The 16,153-nt window shown below is 36.1% G+C and overlaps 1 protein-coding gene across 6 annotated transcripts in view; it reads left to right on the top strand.

Annotated features, from left to right (window-relative positions):
* Nucleotides 1-16,153, top strand: part of HERC2 (HECT and RLD domain containing E3 ubiquitin protein ligase 2) — a 117,957-nt gene that overhangs the window by 40,001 nt on the left and 61,803 nt on the right. For all 6 annotated transcript variants that reach the window (XM_065646229.1, XM_065646238.1, XM_065646221.1 and 3 more), the window contains 22 exons: nucleotides 339-496; nucleotides 985-1,098; nucleotides 2,749-3,000; nucleotides 3,944-4,137; nucleotides 4,701-4,901; nucleotides 5,548-5,776; nucleotides 5,851-5,975; nucleotides 7,232-7,410; nucleotides 8,420-8,604; nucleotides 8,972-9,127; nucleotides 9,401-9,586; nucleotides 10,708-10,878; nucleotides 11,000-11,103; nucleotides 11,218-11,368; nucleotides 11,993-12,207; nucleotides 13,268-13,400; nucleotides 13,510-13,637; nucleotides 13,763-13,958; nucleotides 14,558-14,694; nucleotides 15,222-15,395; nucleotides 15,473-15,609; nucleotides 15,691-15,842. In XM_065646229.1, coding sequence (XP_065502301.1) covers nucleotides 339-496; nucleotides 985-1,098; nucleotides 2,749-3,000; nucleotides 3,944-4,137; nucleotides 4,701-4,901; nucleotides 5,548-5,776; nucleotides 5,851-5,975; nucleotides 7,232-7,410; nucleotides 8,420-8,604; nucleotides 8,972-9,127; nucleotides 9,401-9,586; nucleotides 10,708-10,878; nucleotides 11,000-11,103; nucleotides 11,218-11,368; nucleotides 11,993-12,207; nucleotides 13,268-13,400; nucleotides 13,510-13,637; nucleotides 13,763-13,958; nucleotides 14,558-14,694; nucleotides 15,222-15,395; nucleotides 15,473-15,609; nucleotides 15,691-15,842 — 3,677 coding nt within the window. The remainder of the gene's footprint in view (nucleotides 1-338; nucleotides 497-984; nucleotides 1,099-2,748; nucleotides 3,001-3,943; nucleotides 4,138-4,700; nucleotides 4,902-5,547; nucleotides 5,777-5,850; nucleotides 5,976-7,231; nucleotides 7,411-8,419; nucleotides 8,605-8,971; nucleotides 9,128-9,400; nucleotides 9,587-10,707; nucleotides 10,879-10,999; nucleotides 11,104-11,217; nucleotides 11,369-11,992; nucleotides 12,208-13,267; nucleotides 13,401-13,509; nucleotides 13,638-13,762; nucleotides 13,959-14,557; nucleotides 14,695-15,221; nucleotides 15,396-15,472; nucleotides 15,610-15,690; nucleotides 15,843-16,153) is intronic.

Here is a 16,153-nt window from a genome sequence, read left to right as displayed (position 1 = left end):
GAGTTACTACACAAGGGTTAACAATGTCATGAAATTAATTGTTCAGATATCATAATTAAAGATAATTTTTTTTATAGTAGACAAATACTTTTTAAAAACTATGCATTAATTTAATTGGAAGTAGAAATCATAGTTGGCGGACTTCAGGGGTTTGTATGTTGTTGAGCAATCTGAACTTAATTTTTGGTTTATAGACTATTTATATCTTGATCATTCAGACTAGTAATAAAGTTTGCAGATAGAATTGCAGCAGTTGTTTTCTAGCAAGTATGTCAGATCTTTTGTTATCTAGTCATCGGATCACCTTTTGTGAAATATGTCACCTTCTCTTTAAATAGTCCTCTGGAGGAACCGAAGATGATATCTGCTTTATCTGGAAAGCAAGCTGGGAAACATGTTGTTCATATTGCATGTGGAAGCACCTATAGTGCAGCTATTACTGCTGAAGGAGAGCTGTATACATGGGGACGAGGAAACTATGGCAGGCTTGGTCACGGTATGTTATTTGATATCTTGAAGTAAGTTGTTTGTTAAAGAATTGTTTAGTGCCTGTCTCCAGTGATCTTTTATCCAACTTACCTAAAGCTGATTTGAGAACCATATGTGGTTTCACATAAATTGAAATAATTACGGGAGGGGTTGTCTCAAAACCATTACATTTCAGTGAGGTATGTGAAAATAAGCAATTAGATGGAGAATAGTCTGTGCTGTTCTCTCTTCCTTGTGAAGCAAAGACTACCTCATGGGTTAAATCCGGATTAGATACCTAAGAAATCATGTGGCAGCTCAATCGTGATGCTCAAATCTGAAAACTGAACCAAACCAATACCCCCCCTTACCCAACAAAACACTCAAAAGCAACTTAAGAAACAAAACAAAACCAAACAAGCAAAAAAACAACCAGCCAAAAAAACCACACAAACAAAACCAAACCATACCAGGCCTTCTTGGTTTTGCTTCTCACAGAACTACTTTGTTTTGAAGGTTCCAGTGAAGATCAGACCATCCCAATGCTGGTCACAGGGCTGAAAGGGCTCAAAGTTATTGATGTGTCCTGTGGGAGTGGAGATGCTCAGACTCTGGCAGTTACCGAAAATGGTGAGTAGCAAAATATAACAACACTTTAAGTAAGCTTACCTTTTCTTCCTTTCATTCTGAAGATATTTATACTGCAGATATGATTATTTCTAGTGGCTTCAATTCTGTAAGAATTTTTAGCTGAAATTCCTTTTGGGGGAATATATATGTGCATTTATGCATTTTGCATATAATGTATGCAGATATATTTCCCTGCATAGATATTTGATATATTAATTATGAATATGCAAATATGTATTTCTGTTTATGTTGTGTGTATATATATTTAAAATATCCATGTAAATGTATCATATACGCACAAAATACTACATATATGTACATACATGTTTACATTTTATGCATTATATATAGTTGTATGCATTTTAAATTTTATGCATTATGTATTAGATATATTAATTATGAATATGCAAATATGTATTTCTGTTTATAGTATGTGTATATATATATTTAAAATACTCATGTAAGTGTATCCTATATGCACAAAATACTACGTATATGTACATACGTGTCTAAATTTTATGCATTATTGTATAAGTGCAAATAACTCATGTTGTCACAACAGCCAGAATTTTGGGTAGGTGAGTTGCCCATGTTAACCTATGGGAGGTGCCAAAGAGAGGCCGTATTGAAATTCTGCTTCCCAACGTCCCTGAGTGAGGTGCCTGGCATGAGACAGACTCAAAACCTGAATTTCACTATGTGAGGTTAAGCCTCAAAGTCATCCCTTAGCAGATAGTTCCTGGAAGCTAGTTTTTCCTCTGAAATATAGCTGGTTATGGTGATGTGCTGTATTTAAAAGCTGAAAGATTTGCTTATCCAGGACATGGAAACCCAGGGTGGTGAGGGGTTTTTTTGTTTTGTTTTGTGGGGTTTTGTTTTGTGTGGTGTTTTGTTTTGGGTTTTTTTCCTTCCCTCTTTATCTCCTTGCATGCTTCCCTTGCTTATCAGAGTACGTTAGAGACTGGCTTATACACACATGGAACAGAAACGTATCAGAGTGTGAAACAGACTTTACTTTTGGACATGCATGGATTTACCATTCTTGAACCATAGTTTTGTTTAGTGCAGATGCAAAATGACTTGACTATTTCTGATTTCCTACATCAGGGCTTAGATTTAGTGGTGTATTTCAAAAGAATGTGATGGACAATGGCCCTTACAAATTCATTTTGTGAAGTGGTTGAATGACAAGAACTGAAAATGAGAAAACAGGTTTCACCTACAATTTGGCCATTTGATGTGGAAAAAGATTTTGCAAGTTCTTATAAATAACACCTTATAATAAAAGAACACCTTATGATAAAAGAAGACAGTTTTTTACTGAAGATCATACTACAGGCTTGATTTGCAGTAAATTCTGTACTTCATATGTTTTTAAGAAGGACTTTCTATACACTGAATTTTCAGTGCATGTTATGTTACCCTTTTTATGTTTAGTTTTATCAACATGAAAACTTTTCAAGTATTTTTCTTCCTTAATTTCATGAACAATTAGAAATTAATTCATAACTGCTATTCTTAAATTGCAATTTGAAAATTGTGCTTATTATAGAATCTCAGATTTTTTAAGAACTTGCTTGTCAAAACAGTCAACTTAATTACATGAAAAAGCAATGCAATATTTTTTGTTTTATATCCCTTGATTTAAAGGCCAAGTGTGGTCTTGGGGTGATGGAGATTATGGAAAACTGGGAAGAGGAGGCAGTGATGGTTGCAAGACTCCCAAGCTGATAGAAAAACTTCAAGATCTGGACATTGTGAAAGTGCGCTGCGGGAGCCAGTTTTCTATTGCTTTAACCAAAGATGGCCAGGTCTACACCTGGGGAAAAGGTGACAATCAGAGACTTGGGCATGGAACAGAAGAGCATGTTCGATATCCCAAACTGCTGGAAGGCTTGAAAGGTAATTATCAGAGCTGGAAATGTTCCAGAGTTCTTTTTTGCTGTTGTTGAAGTCTTTTTACCAGACACTAATGATCTCAACTTTAAGAATTATGGTACCATGTACTCTGTCATATTTTATGCTTGTCGCATTGAAAAAGGTAATCGTGCATGTTTCCCATCACTTCTGCATTTTTACCTTTAGAATTCTAGCAAACTTAGAGCCGCTTTGTTATGACCACTTTAAATGCTACCAGTCTTGTGTTCTCTTTGTTCTCACTGCTTGATTCACAAAAATGCTTATTTAAAATACATATTTTTACTTTGTCATGCAAATAAATGTATATTTTATATATATATATGCTTAGATTAAGGCATGTGAATGGAATAAATAAAAGTCACAGGCAACAAGTAATGTTGTTCAAGTTGTGTTTCTGCCGGTACTTTTGATGAGTTTGTAAGAGAGTGAAGGTTGTTTCTTGCATTTGTGAGAAACCTGAGGTTTTGTAGGGGAAGATGAGGAAGAAACATCTTTTATTGCTCTGTTTTATCTAAAGTTGTCGTTCATATATGATGGATGATCTAATTGAAAGTAACTTCTGAACTAATGACTACAATATAACTTTACAGTCTCTCTTAATAGATGGGCAAATCTTTCAATAAACCTGTCCTGAGAAAGTATCTAAGTAGAAGGTATACAAAAGAAGATTTTTTTTTTTTTTTTTTTTGAACTTGCAGACTTTTGTACTTAAGCTGTCTCTTAAGAATCTTTAAATCTTTCCTTGGTTTTTCTTTTGCTGTACTCTTCCAATTCACTACTAAGGCAAAGGTGAGACTCTTGACATCCATAATTGGTTCATAGTTAAGTATGGTTGTAATTAGCACAGTTTTCCTTACCTCTGATATTTTTCTGTTACTGTTTGTAATCTTTAAGTTACATTTTCAATATCTGACTTTCCTATCAGGAAAAAAAGTGATTGATGTAGCAGCTGGATCTACCCATTGTTTAGCACTGACTGAAGATAGTGAAGTGCATAGCTGGGGAAGCAATGATCAGTGTCAACATTTTGATACTTTGCGTGTCACCAAACCAGAGCCTGCAGCTCTCCCAGGATTAGACACAAAGCATATTGTTGGAATTGCTTGTGGGCCTGCTCAGGTAAGTTTTATTTTTGAATTGTTAATTGCGATTTGTGTTTGTCTCTCACTGAGACTAGTTCTATACACAAATCCCAGTCCATTTTTTTCTCTGCTTGTGTGATTACTCTTGTTCTTATTTCTTATTCTGAATAAATGAAAGCTTGGGGAAAAAAAAAAAAATCTTGTGGAATTCCTCTGCCAAAACAGGATGACTAGCCGCCCTCTGTTGGATATTCTGAGAAGCAGCTATTTGTCAGTTTTGCTTGTATCTGGAACAGCAATTGTCAAGAAGAGTTGTCAAACAGAATGTTTCCTGCAGCAAAGATAGTGAGGTATCTGGTCTAGCGTAACAGCGCCTTGGAAAATGTGATAAGAGAGTTATTTTCCAGGATTGGTAGGGTTTTATGTATGTTTACAAGGATGCAAGTGGAGGGTTCTCTTCAATCGATGTTCTTGATATTATTTCTGCATTTTCTATTACTGTTGGAAAGCAGATGTTAGCTTTACACTTCTATCTCTAGTCAGTGTAATCTTGTATTTGGGAGATAACTGTTGGACTCTTTATATTGTTTCCATTTATAGAGTTTTGCTTGGTCATCATGTTCCGAATGGTCAATAGGCTTGCGGGTGCCTTTTGTGGTGGATGTGTGCCCCATGACGTTTGAGCAGCTAGACCTTTTACTGAGGCAAGTGACAGAGGGAATGGATGGATCCTCTGACTGGCCCCCTCCTCAGGAAAAGGAGTGTATGGCTGTGGCAACATTAAACCTTCTAAGGCTTCAGGTACCTTCAGTTCCTCACACATTGAGCAGTCATTGAACTAAATGTTTCAGTAAATTGCTCGGATGAAAATAGTGGACTTAATGTGCTTTAAAACATTTTTATTGATTTAAAAAATGAGGTAAGTACAATATTACTTTCCACTCTTTGCAATTTGGCAGCTAGTGGTTGGTTTTTTTCTTCTGGACAGCTTTTGCATCTCGTTAAAAATGAACTATTGGAATAAACGTAGATGGATTAAGCCTTATATACTCACGGAGTAAGTCCATACACTCAGAGATTTTGAACATTTCTAAGAATTCTAAATAGCGTTTTTAAGAGTGAATGTCCTCTTTAGAAGGTATCTGACATTCATTGAAGATATGCTGCTTTTCCTAGCATGCTGTAGCGAAGTAGAATCAGTTTAGGTTATTCTTTAGGTTATTTATGGTTCAGAGATTTAGGGGATATAGGTAAATATAGTTCATAATCTTTGGCTATTAATTTAAATAAAGTATGTGATTGGGCAAGCTTGCTTTTCCCTTTGTATCTCGATCAGTGAACTTCGTTGCGCCAGGATGGACTTTTTATTATTTTTTTTTTTTCCCCCAAGCTGACATCTCTTCTTAATTCAAATTTGCCTTTTTTTTCCCCGCCTTTCTTTTTTCAGCTTCATGCTGCCATTAGTCATCAGGTGGATCCGGAATGCCTCAGCTTAGGTTTGGGCAGTATCCTGCTCAACAGCCTGAAGCAGACAGTGGTGATGTTAGCAAGCAACGCTGGTGTTCTGAACACGGTGCAGTCGGCCGCCCAGGCGGTGCTGCAGAGCGGCTGGTCTGTGTTGCTGCCGACGGCAGAAGAACGGGCCAGGGCTCTCTCGGCGCTCTTACCCAGTGCAGGTTGGTCCTGAGATCTAAAGCTCTTTGTTTTGTGCTTACATTTCTTGTTCACTAACAGCTTCTTCCATTCTTAGTTTCAGGAAATGAAATGAGTGTAAGTCCAGGCCGTAGATTTATGATTGACCTCTTGGTGGGCAGCTTGATGGCTGATGGAGGCTTAGAGTCTGCACTAAATGCTGCGATTACTGCAGAAATTCAGGTATGTTTCAGAAGCTTTGTAGTTTTGTATGTTATAAACAGAATAACAAGATGTATCAAGTGTTTTCTGAAGACCTGAAACTTGAGCCAGTGTTTGTAGGGAAGAAGGAATCATATTCTCCTTTTTAGCAGAGCATTTCTTTTTGTTGCCCAGTGCGATGATTTTAACAATGGTAACAAACTTTTCCGTAAATTTGTGTAATAGGACCATACAAAGTGCTTTGTACCGTTCTGTGGGATTCTTGAGTTCTTCACTCCTTTGATGTCACCCATATCTCTCCAGCAGAAATTTCAGCCATATTACTTAGGAATTCAAGAGGAATGAATTCTTTGCAGCATCTCAGGTTTCCATAGGTTCAGTTTCAGACTGTTTTGAATGTTCAGCAGATGGTGACTAGTTCGACAAAGGGTGAAAGAAACATCCCGTATATACTATTTTCTCTATTAGCCTCTTGGAGATGGCACAACCTCTGCACAGACTGCCTTAAATTATGTCTGTGAAAACAAAAATGTGCTTTTTCCTTGCCTCTTTGTTTATTTAATTCTTCATAGTACATCATCTTCTTGGTTCTCCTCCGATGTTGGTAAGTGGAGAGGTTTATGATGCAGAGGAAATGCATGTATTAAGTTTTACTTTAATGCACAATCTAGCATTAGCATTTTCTGTTGTCTTTAAAGACATTCAGGACCTCTTGTTTCTTAACCAGGTCTCCCAGGGCACATTTACATTATAGCAGAGGTCAGAGATGCCTGAGCCAAGTTCAGATAGATGCTGAAAGGTGGCAGCACTGCGCAGGTTAATTTCCATTGTCTAAAACCTGAGTGGAGTTCTCTATGAGTATTGCTCAGTGGCAAATCTAACGCAAGTTCTTCTTTAGTGGCCTGGATTTGTTACTTTTAAAATACAGAATAAACATGTCTTTGGTTGTGAACTGTGCATCAGATACTGGCATGTTTAAACATACATAGAACAGAGATCAATTTTTAACTTGGTTTACAGGAATGGAAATTGAATTTAGAGTTGTTCTACTCCTGTTTACTTTCATCCTCCCCTGCTTTTTATATTATAATTGTTTAAAAAAATGTACTTATGTGGTTGTTATTGAATATACAAGACACATTTGTCTGGGAGGAATTGTTTCATTTCTGACATAGGTAAAAATAACTTGATCTTGTTATCATCAATACTTGTTAGTAGAATGTTTCCTAATCCCAGTGGCAGTTTGTGTATGTTCTTTAACTTGATTTACTTTTTAGGATATTGAAGCAAAAAAAGAAGCACAGAAAGAAAAAGAAATTGATGAACAAGAAGCAAATGCATCAACCCTTCATAGGAGCAGGACTCCATTGGACAAAGACCTTATTAATACTGGAATCTATGAATCTGCAGGAAAACAAAGTTTACCATTAGTTCAGCTAATTCAGCAGTTACTAAGGTAATTGCTTTGAATTCGTCTTTTTTTTTTTTTTTTTTTTTTTTTTTTTTTTTGTACAGAAGATCTGTTTAGGTGTTTTATGAACTAGTCAGCTAAAGGATGACTAATTTTGATTAGCAAATAAGTAGTCTCCTGGTAGCATTTTAACTCCTCAGAATTCAAAATATTGAACGTTCTCCTACCTTGTTTATACTTTCGCTATTTTATGTTTGCTAAGGAGCAAAATTCTATATTTAATAACTTGATTTTAGAAAGACTTATCGCCTTGTTAAAAGCAAGGTTTTGATGGTTTTGGTTGTTTTTATTTTGATACTGCTTCTTGTACTATGAAAGTCTGTTTAACAGCTATAGGACAACTATTCAGAAGCCTGTGCTTACAAAGTATGAGAATCAGCATAAGTTTATTTATAACTGAATGTTTTGCCCTGTTTATTCAGAACTGAATATTTTACCTCAAGGAGACTGTAGCTGGGGCTGTAAGTGGAGGAGAAACCTGAACTTTAAATTTTTGACACTGAGAATTGTGAATGTGTGATTGATAGGGTGCTGAGAACAAAGCTGCTTTGGCAGCTACAGCAGTATTTAATATGTAGCATGTGTAGCAGGAAGTAATTACGAGATTACGAAGAAAAAAATTATTGTGCTTTTTCACTTACTTGCGATAGTAACCATGTAATTTAATCAGTACTGAGACTCTTTTGTACTACAGTGTCATGACTTTCATTGCAGCCTTTCAGTTAAAATTGTCAGGCTATTTTTGTTGTAGTGAGTGATGATGAGAAATAAACTGATGTATTTTATGAATCCTGTTAAACAAAATGCCTCTATAATAAAAAAACATTGACTTTTTGGGTACTATGGTGCAAACAAGGGAACATCCTATGAAGGAACTTTGCATAGGTTTCCTATATATTTGTGTGAATTTTGGCAAAAGCTTAGCTCTATTTCTGTGTACTATCTTTATTATCAGCCCCCTTTAAGTACTTTATAATACTTTTATATCAATTAGGAACATCGCTTCGCAGACAATAGCCAAACTAAAAGATGTTGCTCGTCGCATTTCTTCCTGCATGGACCAAGAACATTATAACAAAGAGAGATCTGCTTCTCTAGACCTGTTGCTCCGTTTTCAACGTCTTCTTGTTAGTAAACTTTACCCAGGAGATTGTGTTGGGCAGGTCCCTAATACATACAGTAAGTTATTGTAAAAAAAAATAAGCCCCACCTCCCACAAGTATTTCTGTAATACCTTTTTTACAGGACAGCAGTTTCTTATTTTAATTTATCCTCTTGTCTCATTTATCAGCTTAATTGCAGAGTCTGTCTGAAAAGTGTTTGAAACTGTTTTCTTTAAATTGTTTTCTGTAAAGGAAAATTTCTTTTTGGAAGGCAACAGGATCTAGATAACACATTTTTTTTTAATAAACTTTTAAAAAGATAGGGCTTCTTAATTCAGTGCTAGTACTGAGTGGCTGCATTTCAGATGTTGGCAGCTTTTGAGATCTGTTTCTTAAATATGGCTATGTGATGGTTTTCTGTTCTCTTCCTGCTTTTTATGCAGGTCCAGACCTCTTAGGCGTTGGCTCGTTACTGAAGAAATACACTGCTCTGCTGTGCACGCACATTGGTGATATCCTTCCTGTGGCAACCAGCATTGCTTCTACTAGTCACAGGCATTTTGCAGAAGTATCTCGTGTTGTGGATGGAGATTTAACAGGTAGGTTTTGCTTTGCCCTCCTTTCCACCCCTTCCAGGAAATTATAGAGTTATGTTGTAGATGTTCTTGAAAGTTCTAAATAACTAAAAAAGAGTCAATTTAATCTTCCAATTGATAGGAAAGGAGGAGGGCAAATTTGATGGCAAAAGCAAGAGCTTTGTACTAAAGTGGTAATAGAAGGCAGAATGCGTTGTTTTGTGATTTACTTCTGTGATGCTATAAACGTAGGTCTTGAATTAAATCTGAATGTCTTCTGTGTTTTCTGTGTTTCAGGCATTCTTCTTCCAGAATTGGTGGTTTCTATAGTGCTACTCCTCAGTAAAAATGCTGGGTTAATGCAGGAAGCTGGTGCCATCCCTCTGTTGGCTGGCTTGTTAGAACATCTAGACAGATTTAATCATTTAGCTCCCGGAAAGGAAAGGGATGACAATGAGGATTTAGCATGGCCAGGAATAATGGGTATGTACTAGTAGCATCTGGACTATTTTTTTATTTATGTTTTCATAAAGTAGCTATACAAAAATAGTTGACTATTCACGAACTACTTTCAGGAAGGGAGTTCTACTTTATAGTACAATTTTTTATAAACCAGTTCATATGGTGGTTATATGGCAGTATTTACTTCTGTCAGTAAATTCTTTGGAAGTTATGTGTAGAGGTAGGGTTAAGCAGATTAGAGATGCAGCTTTTTCAAGAAGTAGTTCACATCATTTTGCATTTTGAGTGTGAAAAGTTGCAGTGAAAACATGAGTAGTACATCTACGTGCTTTGTTACTAAATTCTATCCGTAACATAAAGGGAGAATGATGCAAAAGCTTTGAAATAAGGAAGTTTTCTTTTTCCAGGGAACTTTGTGGGCTGTGTCTGGGGTGAAAGGAAACAGAAAATTTGCATTTCTGACTGTGAGCATTTTACTGGTGGAGGGAGGAATGAAACATGTTTGGCTAAAGGTCACACTGCTAGACAGTAGTGTCTTGGGGTGAGAGAAAAACCATGTGAAAATTGAGTTACTGGTCTAATAGAGCAAACTGAGATGAAGGCTCATGTGTGCGAACATTACTTTGATCTTTCTTGCCTGGATGAAAATACCTTTAGTTTGAAACAGGTCACTGATACGTAAATTGGAAGAGTCACAAGTTGTATGTAACCTTGCTTCTTTTATTAAAAAAAAATGATTTAGACTGAAATTAAATATACAACCAATGCCTTGCAGGCACACATGTAATAAGACCAAAGTAATTTTGAGGGAGAACTGACTAGAGCAGTGATTTGCCAGAACATTGGTGGTTCTGCTGCACCTCCAAACAAAACAGCTGTGTAGTTGGGCAATGCTAGGTCTTTGACAGTGTGACATTGGAGATTATTGCATAAAAGAATACAGCATACAGCCAGTTTAGTTGTGTAATATGTGGACAGGAGCATATAAATAGCCATTTTGACTTTTGAGCATATCGAAAGACAAGTGACCTTTGAGTAGAAGTGAAGAATTTGCTTAGGCAACTATTAAAAGAATGTTCAGAAAAAACTTAACTTTCTGGTTTTCTGTTGTTAAATTCAGTGTTCTGTTTTATTACCTGTAGGTTCATTTTTTACTGGCCAGAGTTGCAGAAATAATGAAGAGGTGACACTTATACGTAAAGCGGATCTAGAGAACCACAACAAGGATGGAGGATTTTGGACAGTGATTGATGGGAAGGTGTATGATATAAAGGACTTCCAAACCCAGTCTTTAACTGGCAATAGCATACTTGGTGAGAGTCAGCATCTGAATTAAATTAATCTGAACTACAGATACAGATTAATTCTGTTTCAAAACTAGATGGCATAAGCAAGGTTTTAGATATTATACTGATCACCTCATTCTTTCATTAGCTCAGTTTGCAGGTGAGGACCCAGTTGTTGCTTTGGAAGCTGCTTTGCAGTTTGAAGACACACGAGAGTCAATGCATGCCTTCTGTGTGGGCCAGTATATGGAGGTAAAAATGTCATGTATTAACGGATATACGCTTTCTAAAGTAAAGTATTGCTTTGCTTTCAAAATTCTTGTTGGAGCTCAGTTCTAGCTTTCAATTCCTATTTCTTTTAACTAGCCTGACCAGGAAGTGATTACAACACCAGATATCAGTACTTTGTCATCACCTCTAATAGATACAGAAAGGAATTTGGGTCTTCTCCTTGGACTCCATGCTTCCTACCTGGCAATGAGCACACCACTCTCTCCTCTGGAAGTTGAATGTGCCAGTAAGCAGAACTTCATTTTGAATTTAATTAAGGGATAAATACTTCTTGAAGTATGCAAGAAAAAGACACAGGTGGAATAAATTATCTTGGAAATCTTGCACCTCCTTAGTTTTGCTGTCTTCTGAAGAAGTTCATTATTCTTAACATTAATTACTGCATTCAACAAGGTCCAATAATTTAGCAAGATTTAAATGGGGATTAGATAACTTTGAACAGTTAAGTATCCAGAATTTTGTAATATACAAGATAGAATATTGAAAGAGAAAGGAAACTATGCATAGCCCAGTTATCTCACTCATTTGTGTTCAGTTAAGAATGCCTGAAACATCTGCTGTTGGATTCTGTCTTGTTGGGTGTCGTAATTTGGTGAATAGAGTATAATTCAGTATTAATCACATAAAAATGGCTAAGGCCCTCTTATCTCTAAACAGATGATGATTACCATGTTACTTTACTGCTTCTTATTTGCAAAATGCTATTTTTTTCCTGTGAAAAAGTTTCAGCAAATGGAAGAGCTGCTAAACCTTGTTTGAAGCTGTGTATGTATTTTATTTGAGGGAATTGTTTGAGTCTTGATAGCTTAGTCTTTCATTGGAATATACATTTGCATTTTCTTCCTTTTAGAATGGTTGAAGTCGTCTATCTTTTCTGGAGGCTTGCAAACTAGTCAGATTCATTACAGTTACAATGAGGAAAAAGATGAAGATCATTGCAGTTCACCTGGTAATACTACCCCAAATAAATCAAAACTATATACACATCGATTAACTTTGAGTGACCATTCACAACCTTTTCTCCAAGCTATTGCAGATAATAATATTCAGGATCACACTGTGAAGGTAAGCCCTCAGTAGTTATGTTCACAAAAATTGTTGCTGAAGGGTGACAGTGGCAGCCTGAAACAGTTTTGTTCATTGAAATTCTCCGAAAGTTACAACAAAACAATTGAAAAAGTTATTTCAGAATTACTTTTTGTGAAAGGAGTGGTTGAGTCCTACTAATGGATAAACTTTGTGTATTTCACATACAGTTTTTTCTTTTGAATTTTTGAGCGGGTGAACTAAAAAATTTAAATGTGTGCTAACCAGAAAAATAAAAAATGCATTACTTTCCCTGTCAAGTTTTACTAGTATTGACAGGCCGTGTTCACTTCTGGTTGAACTAAGATGGAGTTTTCTCTGTTAAAGCGTAAATGTATTTTTTTGGGTAGGTGCATGGATGCCTCTGTCTTAAAGCCCATTTGTGCCTTGAGTTTCAGGTTTCACCCAGTTGGAATTATGGATATTATGAAAACCCCTAAGATTTATGTTGATCGCTGGCTTCTGTAATACCTTCAGATATTATAACCCTTTGAGTTCAGCTGCTTTATCAAAACAAACCCCCCCAAAACAGCCCCCCCACCAAAAAAACCCCACCCCCAAACAAAAAAAAAAACCTCAAACAACCAACCAAACAAAAAACAACAACAAAACCCCCAACCGACCAACCAATCAGAAAACCCAAAAACCAAACAAAAAAACCCCAAACAAACAAACACCAAAAAAACCCAAAGAAGTCCTTGGGATGATAGGATAGCAGTAATGACGAGTCAGGAGAAGACAATTAAAAATTGTGTGAGGTGACCTGGCTATTTCAGGAAGAGATAAAAGCAGTAGTAGCTTTGTTCCATGAACCCTGTTGCTTTTCATACAAGAGGAATGATACGGGGCATTCTTTGTGGTGTTGGTTCGTAATCGTTGTGTATTAAATAGCACATACTGCATCGTGTATCTCACTTCCGAATGTTAGTTCAGATTGTAGAGGTTATTCAGTATTATTTAAATGCTGGCTGCAGTATTTTGGGTCTTTTCATTACATTTAAACCCAAAGTTGAATAGAGGCTGTTGTGTGTTTTTGTAGGACTTCTTGTGTCAAATAGAGAGATACTGTAAACAGTGTCACTTAACAACACCAATCACATTCCCTCCTGAGCATCCTGTGGAAGAAGTGGGACGTTTGTTATTGTGCTGTCTTCTGAAACATGAAGATTTGGGTAGGTAGGCTTGTGGTGTAGCTGACCAAGAATATGTTTTGGACCAGTTTTAACTCTGCTATGGATGATTTTGGAAATGCGTATTCAGAGTTTGTCTTTTCCCATTTAGGTCATGTAGCACTGTCTCTTGTTCATCCTGGTGCCCTTGGAGTTGACCAAGTAAAGCACAAAACCTTACCAAAGTCTGTTGTGGATGTGTGTCGTGTTGTCTACCAAGCAAAATGCTCACTGATTAAGGTAAGGCTCTTTCTTACTTGCTGAAGTTCAGATTATTTTTCATTTGAAGTTTTAATTAAGAAGTTATATATTGTTCATTTTATTATATATTAAAGAGTAACCTCATCTTTCAATGCCTTTTCTAGACTCATCAAGAGCAAGGACGTTCTTACAAGGAAGTTTGTGCTCCTGTCATTGAACGTTTGAGATTCTTATTCAATGAATTACGTCCTGCAGTTTGCAATGATCTCTCTATAATGTCTAAATTTAAACTTATGAGTTCCTTGCCCCGATGGAGGAGGGTAGCTCAGAAAATAATTAGAGAAAAAAGGAAAAAAAGAGGTAAGGCAGCATTAATATTTTATTTTCTTTGAAACAATGAAAATCAATCTCATTTCGAGGTCTGTTGCTCTGTAGTTGAGACTCTCATTAGCTAAAGCATCAAAGCCATTTGCCTTCTGCTGCATTTTCACAAGGTTTTCTAAATGAATGGTTACATGTCAGTTCCTACAGCAAGAACAGGCAGACAAGAAGGTCAAGTTCAGGTGAGATGTGCTGCTTTGTCTTCCAGCGTATTAAAAATGATCCATCAATATCAGTCCTTCTGAACTAGTTTTAATAAAGTTTAACTAGAAGTGGCATCTTACTAAAAACATATGTTTTATTAAGCAGTGTAGTCAAAGAACTGTTTAACTGGAAATAATGTGATGGACAAACCTCAAAGTGCTTTTGAGATTGGTCTTTAAAGATAAAAGCATATTGAGATTCTACTAGAGCTAATTTGATAATAATTGGACATAGAGTTCACCAAAAGTACATTTCCATTTTATTACAGGCAGATCTTAAGAGTTCTGTGTGCTTAGGTTATCATGAAAACTTAAAAGTGTGACACTGTAAAATGTTATCAGATTACATGAAATAATGATTTTTTTTCTTTCTAGTGCCAAAAAAATCTGAATCTGCTGATGTGGAAGAACCCAAAATTGGAAACGAAGAGGGTGATTTAGAAGAATCCTGTGTAGTACCTCACAGTCCTGTGCCTATAGATAAAAGGCCCATACCGATCAAATCGCCCAAGGTAGGATATTAGATTTGGAATCAACCTTGTGAATAAGAATAACAAGAGGAAAAAATATTAGCTAAAGCAGGATTGCTGTAACTTGACATGTAATAGTCTGGTAATGGTGTTTGAGATATATAATGGAGTATGGTGCATTGTTTTGGTGAATAATTCTTAATAATAAGAATAATGGAATAATTTTTAAAAATAAGCTTGTGTACTGCATATTTAGAATATGTAAAGGTACCTTCTTTAATTTTTAGATTATTGGTAATCTTAGAAGTGTTCAGATAAAGCTTCATTTCAAAATAAAAGGTTGTGATGAGTTACTACGTATTTTTTGAATATTAATACATTTGAAATTTTATGTAGTAATTTTAAATAAGGTAATGAATTACGAATAATACCAAGCTCTTTCCTGGCTTTGAAGAAGCTTCCTTTTTTGTTCCCTCTTAGTATTTTAAATTTGGACATGTTTTTACATGAAAGAATATATTTTCAGTAATTTAAAATATGTTTTAACATACTGCCTTCCTGTTTTGTAGGATAAGTGGCAACCACTTTTGAGTACAGTTACAGGTGTCCACAAATACAAATGGCTGAAGCAAAATGTCCAAGGCTTGTATCCACAGTCTGCCCTCCTCAATACCATTGTTGAATTTGCACTTAAAGAAGAGCCAGTGGATGTAGAAAAAATGAGAAAATGTTTATTAAAACAGGTAAAATGGAATAAAATGGGCTGGCGTGTATTAGAAGTTTACATAGGTATGACAATTTTTTTTTTTCTCTTTTGCAGTTGGAAAGAGCAGAAGTTCGTCTGGAGGGCATAGATACTATTCTGAAATTAGCAGCAAAAAATTTTTTGCTCCCGTCTGTCCAGTACGCAATGTTCTGTGGGTGGCAGAGGCTTATTCCAGAAGGAGCCAATATAGGGTAAAACTTTTTGTTGTTTTTGCTTCCATAGTTCTTCGGTAAGAAAGAAATACTTATTTGTGTTGTTGTTTTTTTATGAAGGGAACCTCTTACCGACTGCTTGAAGGATGTTGATCTGATCCCACCGTTTAACAGAATGCTGCTAGAAGTAACTTTTGGAAAGTTGTATGCATGGGCTATTCAGAATGTCCGGAACATCTTGCTAGATGCTAATGCAAAATTTAAAGAACTAGGTGAACCTCATTTTGTTGCTGTTGGCTCGGGACAAAACTGTTTTAAATTATTGCATTTTTTAAAGTTCTCAGTAATTGGGATCCTAAAATCAATTCCCTTGGTTTGTGCTGAGAAATACTTTGACTTTCTGTCCATCCATGTATCATTTTACCCTCTCATCGTGATCCTCCCTAACCTCACTTTTTGGTGTTTAAGAGAATCTTGCTGATGTCCTAGCAACAGGTCATTGATTACTCTTTAGTAACATTTCCCATTAAAAAGTTTCTGGGGACTTGAGCATGTAAGTTCTTAAAGCCTAGCAGGGAATAAA

The sequence above is a fragment of the Caloenas nicobarica genome, chromosome 1, assembly GCF_036013445.1.
Source record: "Caloenas nicobarica isolate bCalNic1 chromosome 1, bCalNic1.hap1, whole genome shotgun sequence".
NCBI classification, from domain to species: Eukaryota; Metazoa; Chordata; class Aves; order Columbiformes; family Columbidae; genus Caloenas; species Caloenas nicobarica.
This window is presented reverse-complemented; position numbering and strand designations above follow the sequence as displayed.